This window comes from Barbus barbus, assembly GCF_936440315.1.
Source record: "Barbus barbus genome assembly, chromosome: 43".
Lineage (NCBI taxonomy): Eukaryota > Metazoa > Chordata > Actinopteri > Cypriniformes > Cyprinidae > Barbus > Barbus barbus.
This window is the reverse complement of record NC_136721.1, coordinates 9,246,029-9,268,246: the sequence shown is the minus strand read 5'-3', so window position 1 is coordinate 9,268,246 and position 22,218 is coordinate 9,246,029. Positions and strand designations below refer to the sequence as shown.

Genomic DNA, 22,218 nt, shown 5'->3' with positions numbered 1-22,218 from the left:
TTCTGATGAAATAAACTGAGAATCAGCCATTTGTGTGTTTATGTGTGTTGTTTTTCATTTACATAATCAATATAATATTATAATTTCATCAGCTGGATAATTGTATTATAATGATTTAATATCAGCAAATTCACTTACAAAACTTGTATTGCTACTCAAATATAGTGATAAGTTAAAATCTACCTTAAATAATTAAGGTGTCATTAAAACCTTTAAACAACTACTTTTATATAAATAAATAAAAAACTGCTGTTAACCAACTAGTTAGTGATTAGTGAGACTGAAAAATATGGAAGTCCCAGTGGGCCATGGATTACATTTTTTTTTTTTCTTGTTTTCTTGTGATTAATTAGGTTGGCTTGAGAAAGCCAACCTACTGATCTTCTACTTAAGCTTATTATTATTCTTCTTAGCCAAATTTCTGAACGCATCTCCTCCTAGAGCTTTCAAGCTAGAACCACCAAACTCAGCCCAGCTCTTCAGACTGGTCTCACTTAGTGTGCTATATCTTTTCTAACTGATCCGACTTATAGTTTTCATAAAAATGAATATTAAAAATCATAAAAATCCCATAGACTTACATTCATGGAATGTTCAGATGAGCCAAGACTATTCAAACTCCAACTGTCAAAATTCAAACTGAAGCCCATTAGACTCAATCAGACTTCCCTTCTATGTACTATTTCTAATCCATTCAAACTCATCTATCTAATATTTCTAATTAATCTATCTATCCTAGCATACCTGTCAAGTTTTGGATTTGAAAATAAGGGAAATTTTCCGGCGCCCGCCGCGAGCAGTCCCACCACCCCAATCAAGCTCCAGTATCCCTTACATTTTAAGACAGGTGACAAGAAAGCTAAAATCACCACTTGTCAACCACTTATAAACTACAATTGGCTTTATGCACAGCTGCACTACTTCCTGAACTTCAGGCAGCTCCTTTGTTTCCTGTCTGCCATTATTGGACAAACTGATTAATCCAGGTGATCAGTTTGTCCAATAATGGCAGACAGGAAACAAAAGAGCTGCCTGAAGTTCAGGAAGTAGTGCAGCTGTGCATAAAGCCAATGATAGGCCTACCTTTGTTGACATTGACATGCTGTGAACATTCATAGCCTAAATGAAAACACAAAAGGGTATATATGAAGAGCATTTATTTAAAGGCTTATTTGCATATTTTCTGTTCATTTAACATTGCTTGTCTTTACATTTACATTTCATTTTCATTCCACATTCTTTTCACATTCACACACTCATTCATTTCATATTGCTTTTTTGTACAGTTTTTCTTTTCATTTCACATAACTTTTCTTTACTCTTTTAGTGACTTATTGTACTCATTTGTTGCAGACTTTGCATTCTTTAAGACTTTTGGCAGGAGTGCCTTCCTTCTCTGTCCTGCGTCCATCATCTGTCTGTTTTTTCTTCTTTTTTTCCCGCGTCGTCACTCATCAACTCATCATCTGACCTCACACACTAACCTGTAGTAGGCTACTGCAGGTGGCAGTTATCGCAAGGCTAGTGACAGAGCTCAGATTTTTTTTGTGGGGGACGTTTTTTTTTTTTTTTTTTTAATAACGCAGGTTAAAATACGGGAGATTTACGGGAAAATACTAATACGGGAGGACGGCGGGAAAGAAGGGTAAATTACGGGAATTTCCCGGCCAAAACGGGATACTTGACAGGTATGTATCCTAGCGACATGCTAATCATGCTAGCAACCTGCTAGTCACTTGCTAATCATGCTAGAAACATGCTAGTGACATGCTAGTAACATGCTAGTGACTTGTTAATCATGCTAGAAACATGCTAGTGACTTGCTAATCATGCTAGAAACATGCCAGCGACATGCTAGTCACTTGTTAGTCATGCTAACAACATGCTAGTCACTTGTGAATCATGCTAGAAACATGCTAGCAACATGCTAGTCACTTGCTAATCATGCTACCAACCTGCATATGCATATAACATGCTTATTTTAATTAATCTATCCATCTATCCTAGCGACATGCTAATCATGCTAGAAACATACCAACAATATGCTAGAAGCTTGCAAATCATGCTAGCAACATGCTAATCATGCTAGCAACCTGCTAGTCACTTGCTAATCATGCTAGAAACATGCTAGTGACATGCTAGTAACTTGCTAATCATGCTAGAAACATGCTAGTGACATGCTAGTAACTTGCTAATCATGCTAGAAACATGCTAGCAACATGCTAGTGACTTGCTAATCATGCTAGAAACATGCCAGCGACATGCTAGTCATGCTAACAACATGCTAGTCACTTGTTAATCATGCTAGAAACATGCTAGCAACATGCTAGTCACTTGCTAATCATGCTACCAACCTGCATATGCATATAACATGCTTATTTCTAATTAATTTATCTATCTATCTATCCTAGCGACATGCTAATCATGTTAGAAACATACTAACAATATGCTAGAAGCTTGCAAATCATGCTAGCAACATGCTAATCATGCTAGCAACCTGCTAGTCACTTGCTAATCATGCTAGAAACATGCTAGCAACATGCTAGTCACTTGCTAGTCATGCTAACAACATGTTAGTCACTTGTTTATCATGCTAGCAACATGCTAATCATGCTAGTGACATGCTAGTATCTTGCTAGTGGCTTGCTAATCATGCTAAAAACATGCTAGCAACAATATCTATGTAATCCATCCATCTACATTTTCAAACTTCAAGCTTTTACAACTGCTTTTAAACTTTTAAACTTTAAGGCTAGGCTTTCTCAAGCCAACCTAAAGTTTGTCTTGACAAACTTTATCTAGTTTAACTAAATTGTCTGATGATTTCGACATAAAATAGTTTTCTCATTATTACAACTTTCTTGTAATCTTGACATTTTTCTGTCAATGCACCAGGAGTCTACTGTTACTACAGTAATGAATGCAACTATCACACACATCTGATCGTCAGATAAAACATGCACTCTTATGTGGATATTTCAGGCAGATTTTGCTTAATAATAAAGTCTATAAATAAATTAATAAGTAGATCTATGCTAATCAATCACTGTTGTTTTTAATTCCAGAGACAGTATGCTAAACATTTTGTGTAATTGACATGTTTAAATGTCTAACAACAGAATATTCAACAATGCAAGCATAGTGCCTTTAGAAAGTGCCTTTAGAAAGCTGCAGATATCTATTTACATTTTTTTTAAAGCTGCTTGGATTGAACCCACTTTATTTTCCTATTTCGTTTTAAATAAAATTATACATTTATTTGTGATTTTTGTTCTTCATGTAGAATAGGCTGTGACTGATGTCATGTGCGTTACAAGCTTGGGATGTTGTTTCAGAAGAGTGCTTATTTGTGTGTGGTTTCCTGCAAAGAAATGTATAAAGTCCAATAGGTTACAACACTGTAAAACATTACTGAAGAAATAATCAATTACACATATCTTTACATGCATAAATCATAGTTCGTATCAATATACATTTAATGATTACAAATAGCCTAATGATTAAAAATAAGAACGAAGATTACAAATACACAACATAAAATACGTTGCTGAAGCATGTCCTATATAAACATCATAGTCCCTGCTTATTACTGTAACTAACAATCAGGTACACGAATAAAGATGCAAGTAGAATATATTATTTTGTGATAATGAGAAAACAACTTTTGTTATGTCAACATTACCAGAAGATTAAGACATGATTAAGAAAAAAATAAAGTTGTGATCACGACAAAGCAAGAAAAAAAATAAAAAATCTATGGCTTCTGTAGAAAAATCAATGCATTTTTTTTTTTCTTTAATACTTAGGAACAAGGTGGTGAAATTAAGGTTATTTGAAAGATTTTTATTATGATCACAATTAATATTAATACAACTATTAGTAGTTATGTATTACTTTAATGTCATAATTCAAGATTTAGGTCTGCAAATCTTGGGGGGGGGGCAAAATTATTTCAGCACCACTTGTGGTAGCGTCTTCCTTGGTGTGTCATGTGATTGGTGAATATCTTACCACCTAAATTGTTTTTGATTGGTTGATTGCAGGTTTGAATCTCGTAAAAAGTAACTGTTGTAAATATTACAAAAGTGGAAAAGCACTTGAGAATAAAATCATTGTTACAAAAAATAAGTCAATGTTATGAGACTATCTTACACAATAGGTGTTTGGTTGACAAGATGCTTTCTTAAAGTCAGCATGAAATCAAAATTTACAATATTTTGCTTGCACACATTGTTATTCTTAAAGTGAACAATTAATGTTAATAAAAATTAATCCAAGAAAAATTGTTGGAATTAATTTGTGTATGGGACAAACTTTGCATTGTTAGAAATTATTTTAAAAAACTGTGATTAAAGAATTTCAGAAGCTCTGGTCTATGCCAAGCCATCCTGAGAGTCAGATCTCATGGTTGTGGACAAGGGAACCCCGAGCACCAGGATGGAAACATCAAAATGATGTGGGCACACACATAAGAGAAACAATAAAATACTGTACCAAAGGGCAGGGGGCATCTGATGGAGCCCCTGCCTCCCCACCATGTTCTCTAAACCCACTGGAGTCCTGTCAGTGAAACCCATCCATGTCAAATTTTAATTGTAGTAAATTCTTTAAATACATGCACATGGAGCTGACTTTGCCATACACGTGCACTGAAGGGATTTAAAAAAAAAATTGCAACAACATTCACGTGGTTTCATTACATACCACAGGACAAGGCTGATCAAGCCCTGGAGGTCCCTGCTCTCCCTTCTGTCCTTTCAGACCTTTTTTCCTATTGAACCTCAGTCACCCTGCATCTTGAAATAAAGAAGAGCACATTAGAGAGGTAGGGTAAAACTGAAACTGTTTTGAATAAAGCTGGTCGGATTGTACTTGTACAGCATTAAGAATTAAATTTAAAATAATATACCATATATGCAGTATTAAACACAATCATTAACCTTCTCCCCCTTGTCTCCTCTGTCCCCCTTTTCTCCTTGAAGCCCTGGGAAACCCTATCACAGGACTGCCATGTTCAGTAAGTAATGACTTCATATACAAAAAAGTTGGGACACTGTACAAATTACGAATAAAAAAGGAATGCAATAATTTACAAATCTCATAAACTTATATTATATTCACAATAGAATATAGATAACCTATCAAATGTTGAAAGTGAGACATTTTGAAATTTCATGCCAAATATTGGCTCATTTTGGATTTCATGAGAGCTACACATTCCAAAAAAGTTGGGACAGGTAGCAATAAGAGGCCGGAAAAGTTAAATGTACATATAAGGAACAGCTGGAGGACCAATTTGCAACTTATTAGGTCAACTGGCAACATGATTGGGTATAAAAAGAGCCTCTCAGAGTGGCAGTGTCTCTCAGGGGTCAAGATGGCAAGAGGATCACCAATTCCCCCAATACTGCGGCGAAAAATAGTGGAGCAATATCAGAAAGGAGTTTCTCAGAGAAAAATTGCAAAGAGTTTGAAGTTATCATCATCTACAGTGCATAATATCATCCAAAGATTCAGAGAATCTGGAACAATCTCTGTGCGTAAGGGTCAAGGCCGGAAAACCATACTGGATGCCTGTGATCTTCGGGCCCTTAGACGGCACTGCATCACATACAGGAATGCTACTGTAATGGAAATCACAACATGGGCTCAGGAATACTTCCAGAAAACATTGTCGGTGAACACAATCCACCGTGCCATTCGCCGTTGCCGGCTAAAACTCTATAGGTCAAAAAAGAAGCCATATCTAAACATGATCCAGAAGCGCAGGCGTTTTCTCTGGGCCAAGGCTTATTTAAAATGGACTGTGGCAAAGTGGAAAACTGTTCTGTGGTCAGACGAATCAAAATTTGAAGTTCTTTTTGGAAAATTGGGACACCATGAATTCCGGACTAAAGAGGACAAGGACAACCCAAGTTGTTATCAGCGCTCAGTTCAGAAGCCTGCATCTCTGATGGTATGGGGTTGCATGAGTGCGTATGGCATGGGCAGCTTACACATCTGGAAAGGCACCATCAATGCTGAAAGGTATAATCAAGTTCTAGAACAACATATGCTCCCATCCAGACGTTGTCTCTTTCAGGGAAGACCTTGCATTTTCCAACATGACAATGCCAGACCACATACTGCATCAATTACAACATCGTGGCTGCGTAGAAGGAGGATCCGGGTACTGAAATGGCCAGCCTGCAGTCCAGATCTTTCACCCATAGAAAACATTTGGCGCATCATAAAGAGGAAGATGCGACAAAGAAGACCTAAGACAGTTGAGCAACTAGAAACCTGTATTAGACAAGAATGGGACAACATTCCTATTCCTAAACTTGAGCAACTTGTCTCCTCAGTCCCCAGACGTTTGCAGACTGTTATAAAAAGAAGAGGGGATGCCACACAGTGGTAAACATGGCCTTGTCCCAACTTTTTTGAGATGTGCTGATGCCATGAAATTTAAAATAAACTTATTTTTCCCTTAAAATGATACATTTTCTCAGTTTAAACATTTGATATGTCATCTATGTTGTATTCTGAATAATATATTGAAATTTGAAACTTCCACATCATTGCATTCTGTTTTTATTCACAATTTGTACAGTGTCCCAACTTTTTTGGAATCGGGTTTGTACTTACATAACTAACACCATAATGATTACTTGCATCTAAACCTGGTTCACCTTTTTTCCCTTTGAAACAAAGCACAATGGCAAAAGAAACAAAAATTAATAGGGTATTTGAAGTAATTGTAGGCCTTATTAACTTGTTGTTTAAGGTGTACCAAACACTGACCTTTTCACCTTTTGCACCTGGCAGGCCTACCAAGCCATTAGACCCTGGAAAGCCTTGAAGACCCTAGCACTAGCAGCATAATTGTATCCACCCAGTCTTGATGTGGTTTCTGCAATATTGGTTTTTGCAGCAAAACTTACCCGCTGCCCAGGTGGACCTTTCTTTCCAGCATTGCCCTTTTCTCCTTTAACTGCCTCACCAGGCTCTCCCTGTGTAATATTTAAATTTATGTTAGATTGATGTTAAATATTTAATCTCCTATGGACATGAAGTTTCAACAGTGCTTCAATAGTCTCACCTTGGGTCCAGGTAATCCATGATATCCCTGAAAGAAATGAATGGGGGAAAAAAAGTTTAGTATGCTTAGCTTTCCTTAACAAAAAAGAAGTTCAGATGCTTTTTATCTTTTCAAAAATCTAGTTAGGAATGATTAAACTGTATTCCTTACAGCAGGCCCAGGTGGCCCTGGTGGGCCAGGCAAAGAGATAATCTGGGCCTACAAGAGAGTTATCAAAATTAATCTAATGAAGTTACATCTGGATTACATAGGATCTTCATATGAGTGTGTGTTTTAAACTCACCAGATTGTCCTCAAGCCTATAGTCTCCTTTATCTCCCTTTTGCCCTGATTCGCCCTAAAATGCCATGACAAATCAACATGTATCATAACCTTATTAGGTTGCCGTAAACATGATATGTAATATGTTAGTAATACTCACTGAAGGCCCTATCAGTCCAATTTCCCCCTTTTCCCCTTTTGCCCCTGCTGCTCCTGGCTCTCCTGCATCACCCCTCTCTCCCTTATTGCTCTGGATGAAACATCAAGCAATTTAATGCAGTACACTTGTATAACTATAGTCAGACTGTGCATGAACAAACCTGTTTTCCTTCAGGTCCTGGTGCCCCAGGTAGGCCCATTTCTCCCTGTTACGAAGACATATTTGAGATATATCTGAATGTTATGTATCCCAGCAATAGTAACGGGTATATGACAATGCAGTTCAATGAAAACGTATAACTCACTTTTGGCCCTTGCTCTCCTGGAGGTCCTGGAGGCCCCTATTGTACAAAGAAAATGTCAATACAAAAAGTGATTACTGGAGATAACAGAAGGGCCTTTGCATAATTGCCATTTTTCTAACTGAAATGTACCTGTAGAGCTTTGAGTCTAACATCCAGATCAGCATTTTCTATGAATCCAGTAGCTCCTTTCTCTCCCTGAGAGAGATGGAGGGAAATGACTGTCGAGCATCTAAGATGTTCAAAAAAGAAATATGTAATGAAGAAATGACTTCGTTAAACATTCACCTGGGGTCCAGGATCTCCACCATCCCCCTTTTCACCCTAAGGAATCAGGATTATTGTATTGTTTCAGTAAATGCACCTACTCCGTAAACAGACCTAAATGAAACTACATAGATCTCATAAACACTATAAATGCATATTCTTATTATAATTACCAGCTTCTCAAGAGACAGCTCACCTTCATGCCAGGGGATCCATCAGTCCCTCTCTTCCCTTCAGTGTAGGAGTGTAGACTTCATCCTAAAAGACAGAACAAGGTAAACATACTCTAATAGTATGCATACATAGCTGATATATGATGTGTACATTTTCATCTGCAAGATCAGATGTTAACCCAGCTAACACAAATACGTAACTGCAACGTAATCTGGTGACCAAAGTCACGTCGTGGCGACGTAACTAGTTACGTTGTGGCAACCGGAAAAGCGAAAGGTGCGTATACGTCGCCACGACGTAACTTTGTGACGTTGCCAGTTCGTAACTGCGATGTTGTGGCAACGTTGCGGATCAATAGTTGTGTGCTGGTAATCAGTTGGTAATTTGTTTATAATTATTTATTTTCTATGGGCGGACATGCTGTAGTTTAACCTAATTTATGTCCTCGTATGCCCAAACTAATTTAAAGGCTGTTTCAACAGCTGTGAATGATGAATACAGACTCGAAATTAATTTAATTCATTTATTTTGAAAACACACACAAATACGAACAGTAAAATACACCCAAATTATTAATAAAAACATAGGATACAGCGAAATATGAATGAAAGCATTCAGGATGTTCTGTGCTCAGCATCACTCTAAACAGATATGCTATGGTAGTATAATATTTGCTAGCAGACATTTCAGATAATTAAGGAAAGATACCATAATAACAGAGGTATAAATCTTAACAAAAGTACTTAAAGTAGACTTTATAAACATCTTTTTTCAAAATAATAAATCTTTAAAATATTGAAAATGTTTATAAAACAGAACAATGACCAATTATAACCACGTGAACATATTTCACACAAAAATGTAAATTCTGTCATTAATTAGGCTACTTACCCTCATGTTGCTACAAACCCATAAAACCCTTTTGTGCAGAACACAAATGAAGATATTTTTAACAGATGCCTTGTGTACGCAAAAAACAGCAACAACAAAAACGTATCTTACCATATAAGTGCAAATAAAATTTGTAAAGTTTATAATATTTATAGATATAAAAACACTTAAATTTAAACTCGTAGTCATGCTTACAGCTATTGATTCTAAAATGTATTTATATTGCATATTATCTATATGTTTATATTAATTTAAAATAAAAGTTCAATAATTACTATTAAATTAAGCTTGCTTGTGTAATGGATTAAGGGTATAATAATTATATAAATAATAAAAAATAATCATCTCTAAAAATCAGATGATTTTATCTTTAAAAATGTTTTATTGTGTAGCATCTATGAAGGTATTTTAACGTCATAAAGATTTGCATGCGCAGGGTAAGATTTGTGAAAGTGTACATAAGACTGTAAGCGTAAATTAAATTTGCATGCGCAAAGCTCCTGAGACCCCCCAAAAAGCTTTGTGAATTTAGTATTTTTTCATTTCATTACATTGTTTAGAGCATTAGAAAAAAATGGAAAGTTAACATTTTTGAAAAAATATATTTTATTCATATTTTTTTTCTATGTCCTCTGTAGAGGACACTAGGACTAAGTTTTTCTAAAAATAAAATAGCACGAATAGACATCAAAAAGGCTAAAACAATGGGAATTTAAAAAAAAATACATTTTTAGGTTTCAGGATTTTTTTCTTCTAAACTTTAAGGATGATTCTCAACTATGTTATAAAATATATAACACAATGATTTGATATACCATTTTGTTTTATGCAATATGTCTGTACAAATTTCCATAAACTGATTTTCCCATTAAACACAGTGTATCTATACTGTGTCTAATTTGCATATTAATGTGTTACTGTTGGGACAGCATGCTGAAAAAATAATTGTCATAATGGGAGTAATAATTGGCCAGATTTTCATAATAATATCTAATATTTCATAACAAAATAGATATATAATTTATTTTCCTATTTCTCAATTGTTATGTCTCCCAAAATGCATAATAAACATGCTTTTAGTCCTGGTGTCCTCTACAGTGGACATGTATGAAATGATGTCCTGTTTCATAAGAGGAAGTCATATTTGAATTTGAAAACCCATAACATTTTCCTGAGATGTTGCTTTATGACAAACAATTAGAAAATTATTCAGATTTAAATGACAATTACAAAATATAATCATATTTCCATAAGGATGTAAAATTTTTCACTAAATTAAATTTAGCCATCTTTAAAGACCTAGGAGAGGGTGTGGTCATGGTGAAACTTCCAAACATTTAATATCTCTATAAAGCCCTGAATGTGCTCTGTACAGGACATCCAGACTTACAACTGTGACATGTGAGGTCTCAAAGAAATTCACTGAAATAGAATGTCCACTACAGAGGTAAAAACTCCATAGCTGGATCTCAGGAGGACACATAAACATGGCTGTGTGGCTGGGAACTTTGGATTCCCACATAATTAGTTACTTGAATTTGGATATATATTTAGACATAATTAAATACATATTTATCAAAGTTTTTGCATTAGTCAAATCTGGACACAAAGAAAGCATTTTGTTACTCATTCTTGCTTCATATAATAGCTTAATCAGTCACATGAAAGTTATCTGAATCAATACTGAAATTCCAATATATACAATTGAGTGTTAAAAACCATAAACAGAGACATGGTTTGACAAATTCAGATTTAAGTAGCTTTATTGGCATAGCAAAAAAAAAGGTTTTACAAAGTGTAGCACTCTGATACCATAGTGTCGCATAACATCATTTTAATTATAAAGTTTAACATCAGTGGTGTAAGCAGATTATGAAATTTCAATGTAAAGCAAAACCAAACCAAATAATGTTAACACCAGCTCGTAATTCAGTATGAACACATGGGAGTCTAGCCTAAAGGAACACAACTTATAAACCAACATGTTTTAAGTTGGTATTTATTAATTAATTTATTTATTTTGACTGTATCTGTAAATTAAAAGTATGGAGAAAGTTCCCGAACTAAATGAAGATAAATGTCTTGGCGAATGATGTGTTTCTTTGAACCAATCAGATTAGAGTAAATGGAGAGTCAGCGAAAGCCTCATTTGATTGGCTACAAGGTGGCCCCGCCCTCTCCCTCACACTTGCAAAACTCAGTTAGTGAGAGAATCGTGCCAAAACTGTGAGCGCAGAGAAAAGAAAAACGGCGCTGTACATATCGGATTATTTCGGGAACTTTTTGCCCTACATACACAAGTCATTTAGACATTTGACAGTCCGTTTTTTTACACATACAGATTGGTTTTACGCAGTCAATCAGTTTTGCAGTTCTTTAAACTGTTGTTCTCGCTTGCAAATCACTGTTCACAGGCTTGCAGTGCTTTTGACCGTATTTTGGCGAAAAAACCATAAGAATGCAAGTCATATTTATTTTGCGCTAGCATGAAGCTGCAGTTTCACAATACATGAATTACACTTACAAGTAACAGTAAAAAATCATGCTGCAAATAATTTTTTCTTGCGCTTGAAACGCGATTTACACCTTTACAAAGCGTCTCTTGTGCATGCAAATTTAATTTACGCTTACAGTCTTATGTACACTTTCACAAATCTTACCCTGCGCATGCAAATCTTTATGACGTTAATGTCAGACTGTACGACAGTCAAGACGTGATAAAAACGGACGTACTCAAGAAGACTTGTCCGGAGTTTTACGTCATCGATACGTAACCCGCGTTCTCTCGCTATAGTGGTAGCTAGCAAACAACAGCAACGTGTAGCGTTAGTTTTATTAATTACATGCCTTGATGTTAAAAAAACCCCCCGAAAAAGACGACGTGTGTGGAGCAAGTCATGGCTGGGCAAAAGAGGATTTTATGGACTTCCAGTTCTACAGAGCGAACTTGAGGTAATTTTGTTATTCGAGTTTAAACATCCTGCCCCTTAATAAATAAACTTTACTTTGTACATATATTGTTTTTACAAATAAACGAAGTTGAAGTTTGAAGTTGTCGCGCTAATTGCGTCATCAAGTTCAGTGCTCCAAATGGTTCTTGGTTTGACGGTCGTCGTAGGAGATGTCACACTGCAGGAAAGTGTCTGAAATCTTCGATCTAGACAACTGATTTTAGCCTAGGATTATAGGAATCTTTTAGGATTTTCAAAATTTGTCTCAGACGACCAAATCGTGGCCAAAATCGCAATCCTAGGCTAAAATCGGTTGTCTAGATCGCTGATTTGACATGTTCACCGACAGCCGATTAATGGCCGTTGCGATACATTTTTTTCTCCGATTAAATTCTGGCAGTGTCAGAAGATTTCAGACACTTTCCTGCAGTGTGACATCTCCTACGACGACCGTCAAACCAAGAACCAATAGGAGCACTGAACTTGACGCAATTAGCACGACAACTTCAAACTTCAACTTCGTTATTTGTAAAAACAATATATGTACAAAGTAAAGTTTACTTATTAAGGGGCAGGATGTTTAAACTCGAATAACAAAATTACCTCAAGTTCGCTCTGTAGAACTGGAAGTCCATAAAGTCCTCTTTTGCCCAGCCATGACTTGCTCCACACACGTCGTCTTTTTCGGGGGGTTTTTTAACATCAATGCATGTAATTAATAAAACTGACGCTACACGTTGCTGTTGTTTGCTAGCTACCATTATAGCAAGAGAACGCGGGTAACGTATTGATGACGTAAAACTCCGGACAAGTCTTCTTGAGTACGTCCGTTTTTGTCGCGTCTTGACTGTCGTACAGTCTGACATTAAAACAACTGAGATCCTACAGTCTGACATGTGCAGGGCTGGACTGGTAATCTGGCATACCGAGCAAATGCCCGGTGGGCCGCCGGTCGATATAATATGATTTATTTATTTATTTATTTTTTTTAATTGGCCAACGACTGGCCCATAAAGCAGGGACAGCGGCCCATTGGTTCATTTTCCATACTGACACTGGGCTGGCCCAATCATCTCTTAGCAAGCTCCACCCCTCCCCCTCTGTTTCTTGTGTCAGATGCAGTCAGTGGCTCAGAGCCAGAAATCAGTGGATTTAGGATGGAGAAGCAAAAGCGCAAGGGCAAGGGGGGTGCGGAGAAGTTGCGGGCCAAAAAAAAAAAAATTCTAGAGGTTGATGCCTCAACATGTGCAAAAATAACCGACATGTTTAGTGCTGTAGCTTCAGTTTCCAAGCCAACAGTACCTGACGACACTTTGCAAAAACAGGTGAACATAGCACATGGAGGAGAGGTGACTAGCCATGGCGGCACCCAGGCAGAGGAGCAGGTGTCTGACAGTGAAGTCAAGGAGGGACAGAGTGAGCAGGAGAGTGTAATTGAAACGGTAAGCATGATAGCTACATGATTTAACAGGGAGGGAGTGTTAATCAGGGCGGATGCAGGAGGATAGTGTGTGTGGGCCTGACTGGGCCACGACGAAGATGATGATGATTTACCTAAATTAATGAATATTATAATAAGACAACATAATCGTTGTCGCTATTATAAAGTCTGTCAGATTGTCACCTACTGCACTAGCCACTCAGTCAGCTAAAGTCAAATAACACAGCATAAGCTATTTTGCATTGTTTTTGTAGATAGGTTAGCAGAGTTAACTTATTCAATTGCAACTTCGGCTGACTATTCTAATGTTAACCCTTTAAAACCCATAACGGCCGTCGACGGCCCTCCTCTAGAAAAACTTAGATGATGCCATTTGATTATTTTAATTATTAAATCATCTCTCTCTCTGTCCTTATGTATAGTCAAGCCAGGTTGAGTTAGCAGTGGAGGAGAGAGACAGGGAGGAACAGGCTGTAGACTACTTTGCCCGTCCTGAGCCTGCCATGATGCAGGTGTTTTTAAATCATCACCCCAAACAGAATGCTAAACACCCTGTGGCGAAGAAGGTGTTCACCAGTAAAGATGGCAAAAGCAGAAAGTGGCTGACATATTGTCATGAACGTCATGCTTTATTTTGTTTTTTATGTCTGGCCTTCAGCAAGCCAACTGACTCCAACATTTTCATAAATGGAATGTCAGACTGGAGACATGTGCACCAGAGATCGGAAGAGCATGAAAAAAGCATGGCACACAGAAATTGTGCTGAAGCTTATTTTTTAAACTGCTCAAAAGCTGACATCAAAAACCTACTGGGGGGCAGACAGCTGACAGAGCACAGAAATCAGGTGAAGAAGAGGCGTCAGGTTTTGGAACGGGTAGTGGAGGTCGTAAAAGTGATAGGAAAGAGGGGCCTAAGCTACAGACAGGTGGAGAATGAGGCTGCGTATACCCTGGACAATGATAGCCTCGACCATGGAAATTTTTTGGAGCTGATCATTTTATTGGGAAAATATGATGTGTGTTTAAAAGAGCATCTAAGTAATGTGATTGAGAAGAGCAAAAAGTTGCATGTGTCACCAGGATCAAGAGGCAGAGGTTCCCTCATCTCTGTACTGTCTAAAACGACCGTCAACTCTGTGTTTGATACCATCCGGAACTTAATTCAGCAAAACATGTCCACTGAGATCCGGAAAGCTGGAATGTTTTCTGTCCAGCTGGATATAACGCAGGACATAACAGCGCAAGACCAATGCTCAGTCATTTTGAGGTATGTGACTGATGTTGTCAATGAGAGGCTTGTCGCAATGGTCCGGTGCAGCGCGTCCACTGGACAGTCCTTTGTCGACTTGCTAAAAGAGGTCCTTGAGCATCTGAAACTGGACTCAAGTCTGTGCATTGGAAATGCAACAGATGGAGCTTCAAATATGCAGGGGCATTATAGAGGCTTCTCTGCACTGCTGGCATCACAGTCCCCCAACCATGTACACGTATGGTGCTATTCACATGTCCTCAATCTCGTGCTGTCTGATACCACTCAAATAGTGATCGAGAGTGGATCACTGTTTGATTTCCTCAATGACACAGCAGTGTTCATCAGGGAGTCATATCAGAGAGTGAACATTTGGGAGAAGGAGAGCCATGACAAGAGACACAGACGCATTGCTCCAATTGGAGAGACACGTTGGTGGGCTAAGCACGATGCTCTGAACAAAATATTTGGATCATTTGGAAAGACTCAAGAAAGTTTGTACATTGATGTGTTGTCCACGCTCACAGCCATACAGGAACTGAAGACTGTGAAAGGAAATGTACACACCAAAGCCAGAGGATACAAAGAGGGCCTACTCAGGTATGAGACAATACTGACAGCTCAATTATTCCTTAGGATATTTGAGCATACATCACCATTGTCAAAGTACCTGCAGACAGAAGGGATGGACATCCTCTCTGCCCATAGGATGGTCATGTCAACACAAGATGCCCTAAAAAAGATGGTGAGATATTTCCAGGCTGTCAAGGCTGCTGCTGATGACTTTGTGAAATGGGCAAATGAAAAACTTGAGCAGCAAGATGAGGAGACCGACATGGAAGTGGAGGCTGCACTGCCACAGAAAAGAAGAAAGAAGAAGAAAGCCATGCCGGGTGAGATGTCTCAGGATGACATCATAATTGATGCTGAGAGAGCCTACGAGGTAAAGGTTCATAACCAAATTGTTGATACAGCTATTGAGGCCATCCACCAAAGATTTCTGACACATGGCACTCTTTATGCAGATTTGTCATTTCTGGATCCCAAAAACTTCTCCCTGATCCGAAACCATGCTCTTCCTAAATCTGCACTTGAAGACCTCAGCAAGTGCCTGGTTAAATTTGATGATAGGGCAACAGTTGACAACCTGCAGTATGAGCTTTTCAGCTCATACAGCTATGAGCTTAGCGGGACAGTGGGACAAGCTGAAAGAGTCACCACTGGATGAATATGTGACCAGGACAGTGGAGGATGGACCTGATGGAAAGGAAGAGGACATGGAAATCATCAACAAAAGCTGTGCCTCCTGCAAAGACTGCCCACTGTGCTGCTATCAGATTCTCCAGAGATCCAACATGCTCACTGATGCATATCCCCTGCTTGGACTTGCGTACAAGTTTTTGTTGACACTTTCAATAACCCAGGTGGCCTGCAAACTATAATTTTCAACCCTAAAATATATCAAAAGCAGACTGAGGAGCAGCCTGTCTGCCAGCAAATTGGAAGCCTTCATGTTGATGGCCACTGAAAAGGACATCCTTGTGGCTTTGGACACCGACACTGTAATAGACAGAGTTGCAGAGAAGAGCAAGCTACTGAGGAAACTGCTGCTATTGTAAGGTGAGATGAGATTATTGATATTATAAAAAAAAATATTCATAATATTGTAGACTGAAAATGTGACTCATTATTCCCCTATCTCCCTCTCTCTCTTTTAGGATGCCCTCACTTTTGTAGTTCATTGTTTTTGAGGATGTTCAGAGCACCATGGAGCCATTTCCACTAAGTAAGTATAAAATATGTGCAACCATCTCTCTACATTGTTATATATTAAAGATACTTGTATGGTGATCATTTTACTCATTCAGTTATCATTCTTGTCCCTCTCTCTCTCGCTCTCTCTTTTAGGATGCCCTCACTTTTGTAGTTCATTGTTTTTGAGGATGTTCAGAGCACCATGGAGCCATTTCCACTAAGTAAGTATAAAATATGTGCAAGCATCTCTCTACATTGTTCTATATTAAAGATACGTGTATGATGATCATTTTACTCATTCGGTTATCATTCTTGTCCCTCTCTCTCTCTCTCTCTCTCTCTCTCTCAGGATGCCCTCACTTTGTGTAGGCCCTACTCCACTGCCACCTTTGATCACCACCAGGGAGTAAAGAGAGAGTGAGTACACTGGTCCATGGCACTTAGTTCTCAGCTTTGTAGGGGTTTTTGGGAATGGAACAGTAGATTTGCATATCTACAGGGACCGCAAGGATGGTGTACTTGTTGGTTGTGTTCGACCGATTGTGGTGGGCCGGTCTGAGCAAAAATGCCAGGGCCCTTTTTTTGTCCCAGTCCAGCCCTGGACATGGGGATCAGTGTGACAAGCAACAATCGCAAAAGACTTTTAAAAATCGCACAGTGTGAGCCCGGCTTAAGTGATGTATCTGATTAACTGTACAGTACATACTTTAGGTTGAATTAGTTTACTTCCATTCATCCTTTGACAACTTGCCAGCAAAACCTTTATATAAAAAATGCTCATCTACACATAAGACGACATTAAAAGCCCAAACTTTCAGAAACAAGCGCTCAAGTCTATAGTTACGTTAGCTCTTATAGTTAGCCTCACGGTTGAGATGCTAACGGACTTTTTCCGAAGACACTAAACCATTTCTATAAAGTAAATATTCAACGAAAGCGTGTCATTTACATGAAAAAAAAAAAGTGTCAGGAACACTTGTATATACTATTTGTGTAATTTTAGAGACTAAACTTACCTGAAATTAGTGAAAACAGCAGTGAGAGATAGCGTTTAGCTGTTTGACAGTTGAGCTGCCGCCCCGTTTCCATGGTGACTTCCTCCGCTCCAGCTCAGCGCGCGCCCATTAAAGCACGTAGAAGTCACGCAAAATTTACGTAAATATAATATAATATATAATATAATAGCTTTAGAAATGGTAAACGTGGTGTAGAAATAACAATGAAAAAACATTGATTAAAAATTAAGGCGTATAAATATGAATATTTTTCATACACATTTCTACATGTATTATGAAAAAATTTTAAACTTTGTTTTATGTATTTTTAAAATATATTTGAAATATATTTCAATATTTAACACTTCTACATTCCTATGGGTGTAATTAATGTGAATTTATTAATAGGGCTATATAAAGGTAGTTTATTATGGTTTTTGAACTACTGAGATGTTTAATATGTTTTTAAGGATGCATTTTAGGCATATTAATATTATATAAATGATTGTTAACAGGTGTACTACACAGCACAAGCGTTTTTAACGAGATAACCCACTGCCATGCCAAATATACAGTATATTTACATATAGTTTGCGAATATTAATAACAAATAATCTATGGGATGTGCAGGTTGTCCAGTGACACATAATTTGAAACTTTCTCTACATCTATTTCTTCACTTCCTATATTAAAAGTGGTTGTCCATATTTGACTTGGTGAAAAGAAACACATTTTATATTTAAGGAACGTTCAATCTTGTGTCTGAAGTTTAATTAAATAGCATTATGGTAATCAGAGAGCATATAAAGAACGTACACAGATTACGTGCATACGACGTTGCAGTTACGTTGTCAGTAAATCATGAAGTTGCCAACATATTACGATTAGAGTACCTATCTGGGACGTTCTTGGTTATCTTGTTAGGTTGATGTTGTGTATTGATGTGATGTCATCAACGTTATTACGCAGAAGGGAAGATAAAGGATGAAAGAAGAAGTTAAATCTGGTGTCTGTGTGGTTCGATCCGAAATAACCAGAAAGGTTACAACAGTTAGGAGGACGTACTGACAACGTTGCGAGTTGGTAATGGGATGGTAATGGCATTACGTGCATACGACGTCCTGGTTACGTTGCCTATTGGTAAATCATGAAATTAGCAAAAATTACCAATACGTTACGTAACTGTTACGTCGTGTGTTAGCAGGGAAATTAACATTTAGATAATGTCTTTAAGAAGTTTATACAGTTTCGAATCTGTTATTTTTTTAATATGTTTATTAGATGCTTTCCAGATGAAACAATCTGTGTGAGTGGCATGTTTTCTTAATTTATAACTGCTGGAAAAATCAATTTATGGAACCCATAACACAACGATCTTTGTATCTAGATTACTGAAGTAGAAAACAGATGCAATCTGGCTGAGTAGCATATTTTCTTAATAATTGTATACATGGGATGTATTTTATAACATGATCGTTGTGTCTATGAGATGTTTTATTTTAAATACTGGATGGAAAGATACCAAGTCCGAGATGTGATTGACAATCTAAAAACCAATGAGAATCGTCCCTCGCAGACTCTGGACACGCCCCTACAACATCATTGGCAGACGATATCAATTCGCGGGGTTTAACGACAACTGATGGAAAAAGCCAGTGTGATGAGTAATTGGGCTTTGTGTGACGACTTTGCAAACAGCAAAACAAGTGAAGAAAGGTAAGACAGTACATCGTTCGTGAGACGTTAATAAGTATCTAGCTTTCGTCGTGTTGATAAACTGTAAGTTACTTAAGTTAAAGTTTAAGACTTTGAGCGGAGTACGTGATAGTAGACAGCATATAATTTACCTCAGATGTTGAAAGTCAGTTCTTTCATTGTGTAACTTGTACTTAATATTTTGTTATTAGACGTTGTCTTGGTAATTGAATCACTTTTCAGTCCCAAGTATACATTAGTGTATTATTCGAGTGTTATAGTACAAGTTCTTCACCGATCTTATGGTGATATATTGCCTCATCAGTGATTAAAAATGGCATCGGTGTTAAACTAGCTTTCACAGCCCCTATAACTATAACCTTCCTCAACCAGCTAACCCTCTAAAACAAAAAAGGAAAGGACCTTTTTAATTCACATTTTGCATTCGTAAATTACATGATTTGCAAACGTTTGAAATCTGCAGCCTCACAAACTGACTCGAAATTTCTCGATGCTGAAGCTGCAGCGCTCAGGTGTTTATTAGTCGCTAAAGCGCCACCCTCAGGACATTTAGTGGAACTACAGATGGGTTGGATTTTGGTTTCCAAGCATGATCAGTTGCGTTCATCTGCTCGTCACGAATTACCTTAAAATGTGCCATAACGACAACACACGATTTGTATTTCTTTTCGTATTAAACCAGAAAATTATACCGAATGGCTCGCCTTGAATTATAAAGCGTTCATTTGAATTAAAGTTGCTTTGGCTTGTATACCATGGAGGTACGTCCTTAGAAATGGACCAACGGTCTTACCTGAACAAGCTCAACGTGCCCGGGTTTGAAATGTATTTTAAGCTCTTTATCTCTGATACTCATTTCAGTGTGGCTACTGTTATCATAACCTGGAGGAGAGACCTCTATTTCAAATGCGCCACTCAGTCTTGAAACGGGTGGCTCGTGCTGTCAAATTAGGCCCGCATGCGATATGATCGATAGAACATACGCACGTAACGCTGACGCCTGTTTATGTTCTGCAGATTAGCGAATCTCTATGCCATCCTTGCAGCGTAAACAGCGGCTTTTGACCAAAACAAAGACAAGTGTTCTTGCGCATCATATCTGCGCACTTTTGCGCAGTTCCTATGCGGCTGAGTTTCGATATAGTTCGCATCAGCCGTTTTATTTTCCAGTATCTAAGACTATTATGAATAACATATGTCGGCATAATCGCAAGTGATATGTAATAGAAATGACAAAATACTGAAACACTCTATAGGAGTAAAACTTTAAAATAGATTAACGGCAGAATGCGAATGAATTCTCAAAATAGAGCCAAAGCCGCCGATACAAAGCTAATAGCCATGAAACGTTTCCAAACACCTTGAAATCGTCCACATTTCGTTTTCACCCTGAAACACGGATTTCTATAGTATTATAAACGTTGTTTGAATAAACCATTTACCAAAGAATAGAATTGTCTGCTTTATTAGCTTCATACAGAGATGCAGCTGAAATCTCTAAACACATACATATATATAAGGCTACATTAAATCGCATACATTCCATTTAAATTCATGTAAAATTTACCTGATTATCTCCGTAGTTAAACCCAGGCATATTTGATTACAAGCAGGTGAAGTGCGAAGCCTTTAGCATGAAACTCTTTTCTAGCATGAAAGTCCTTGTTCTGCATTTCCAATGGGGATTTCAGTATAAAAGTCCTGCTGGTCTGTTTTTAGAAAGAAGTCCCAACTGTGAGCCACTTTCTTTCTTTCTTTCTTTCTTTCTTTCTTTCTTAAGGTAATATCTGATTTTTATCCCAGGTAAATTGTCAGTAACAAAAATTGATATTCAAGGTTTTTATGTTTTTTCTTTTTTTGCAGGGATGGGGAGAAAAGGGGTAACCAAGTTTTTGTTACTGGTTGATGTTAAGTTTGTATGTTAAAATGTTTCTGGCCTGTGTATTTAACTGGATTTTCTTGTGTGATTAGTATTCTGAGAAGGAGGGGGAAGAAAAGATTGTTTCCGCCCGGTTTCGAACCGGGGACCTTTCGCGTGTTAGGCGAACGTGATAACCACTACACTACGGAAACCTTGAGCATAGTGGTAAATCATTATGTAAAAGTAATAAGATATCTAATCAGCGTATTAGAATGATTTGAATAATTATTTTGAATTATTAGAATGTCCATCTCATAGTTCAAATCACTGAAATCAAAGTTCAGTATTATAGTGTAAGAATGACAACATATCCACATGTTCTAGTCTACTAATAATACAATTATATTAAAAAAACACTTTTTAAAGGAGTATTTACCAGAATTTATTTAGGTGAAAAATGTACATGTGCAGTATTTCTGAAAAATACTTTTTTAAATATAAATTCAATTAATTGGAGATGCTTTTTATTATTAAAATTTAATGGAACAATTAAAACGGAATCCAGAAAATAATGGAAAACAGAATTTGGTAAAGATAGTGTAAAACTCAATTAATTAGACAGGCTTTTTGATTAATAAAATTTAACAAAATATTGGAAATAAAACGGATTTCATAGGGCCTTATAATTATAATATTTTTTTGTGGTAATAAAAATAGATTTATTTTTATTTTTTATTTATTATTTTTATTACGGAGCCGTATTACGAGACACACGTACTTAACTACTCGCATGTAAATAATTAAAGAGCATATACTGTGTGAACTGCATGGCATATAATTATTTAATTAAATGATAGCGTTTTGAATTCACAATTATGCTTAATTATGAATGGGTTTAATAGATCATGCAGCCTTGGAAAATAGTGTAAAAATGTGTTTTATGGATTCTCGTCCGTGAAATGCGCCACTTCCTGTATTTCGCAGATTAGTCGATGTGAGCAAAATGAAGTCGACGATTTTTAAAAATCGACTAAAATCGATGAATTTACAGCCCTAGTGTATTTTACTGTATTTTTAAGCACATAAATGCAGCCTTAGTGCACATTTGAGACTTA

General features: G+C 37.2%; 1 protein-coding gene across 19 annotated transcripts; it reads right to left on the bottom strand.

The window, feature by feature from the left end:
- Window positions 1-1,296: 1,296 nt before the first annotated feature.
- Window positions 1,297-20,913, bottom strand: LOC306862132 (uncharacterized protein). Of its 19 annotated transcripts, none has more exons than XR_013783534.1 (15): window positions 20,810-20,911; window positions 20,603-20,631; window positions 8,267-8,328; window positions 7,936-8,035; window positions 7,807-7,842; window positions 7,663-7,707; window positions 7,503-7,592; window positions 7,365-7,418; window positions 7,232-7,279; window positions 7,082-7,108; window positions 6,784-6,992; window positions 6,628-6,680; window positions 4,941-5,005; window positions 4,705-4,796; window positions 1,576-3,361 (listed from the first exon to the last, which is right to left on the bottom strand). XR_013783534.1 is itself a non-coding variant. In XM_079404781.1 (12 exons), the coding sequence occupies exons 2-12, from the start codon at window positions 8,270-8,272 to the stop codon at window positions 4,782-4,784; spliced, it is 492 nt and encodes a 163-aa protein (XP_079260907.1). In that variant the 5' UTR covers window positions 8,273-8,328; window positions 20,810-20,911; the 3' UTR covers window positions 4,657-4,781. The 19 variants fall into 19 exon arrangements, 2 of the variants coding, with proteins under 2 accessions (XP_079260907.1, XP_079260908.1); XR_013783541.1 differs by lacking the exons at window positions 20,603-20,631; window positions 20,810-20,911 and adding exons at window positions 8,092-8,127; window positions 20,036-20,209 and having other exon boundaries at window positions 1,577-3,361; window positions 4,941-4,994; window positions 7,936-8,001; XR_013783536.1 differs by lacking the exon at window positions 20,603-20,631 and adding an exon at window positions 8,092-8,127 and having other exon boundaries at window positions 1,578-3,361; window positions 7,936-8,001.
- Window positions 20,914-22,218: the final 1,305 nt, after the last annotated feature.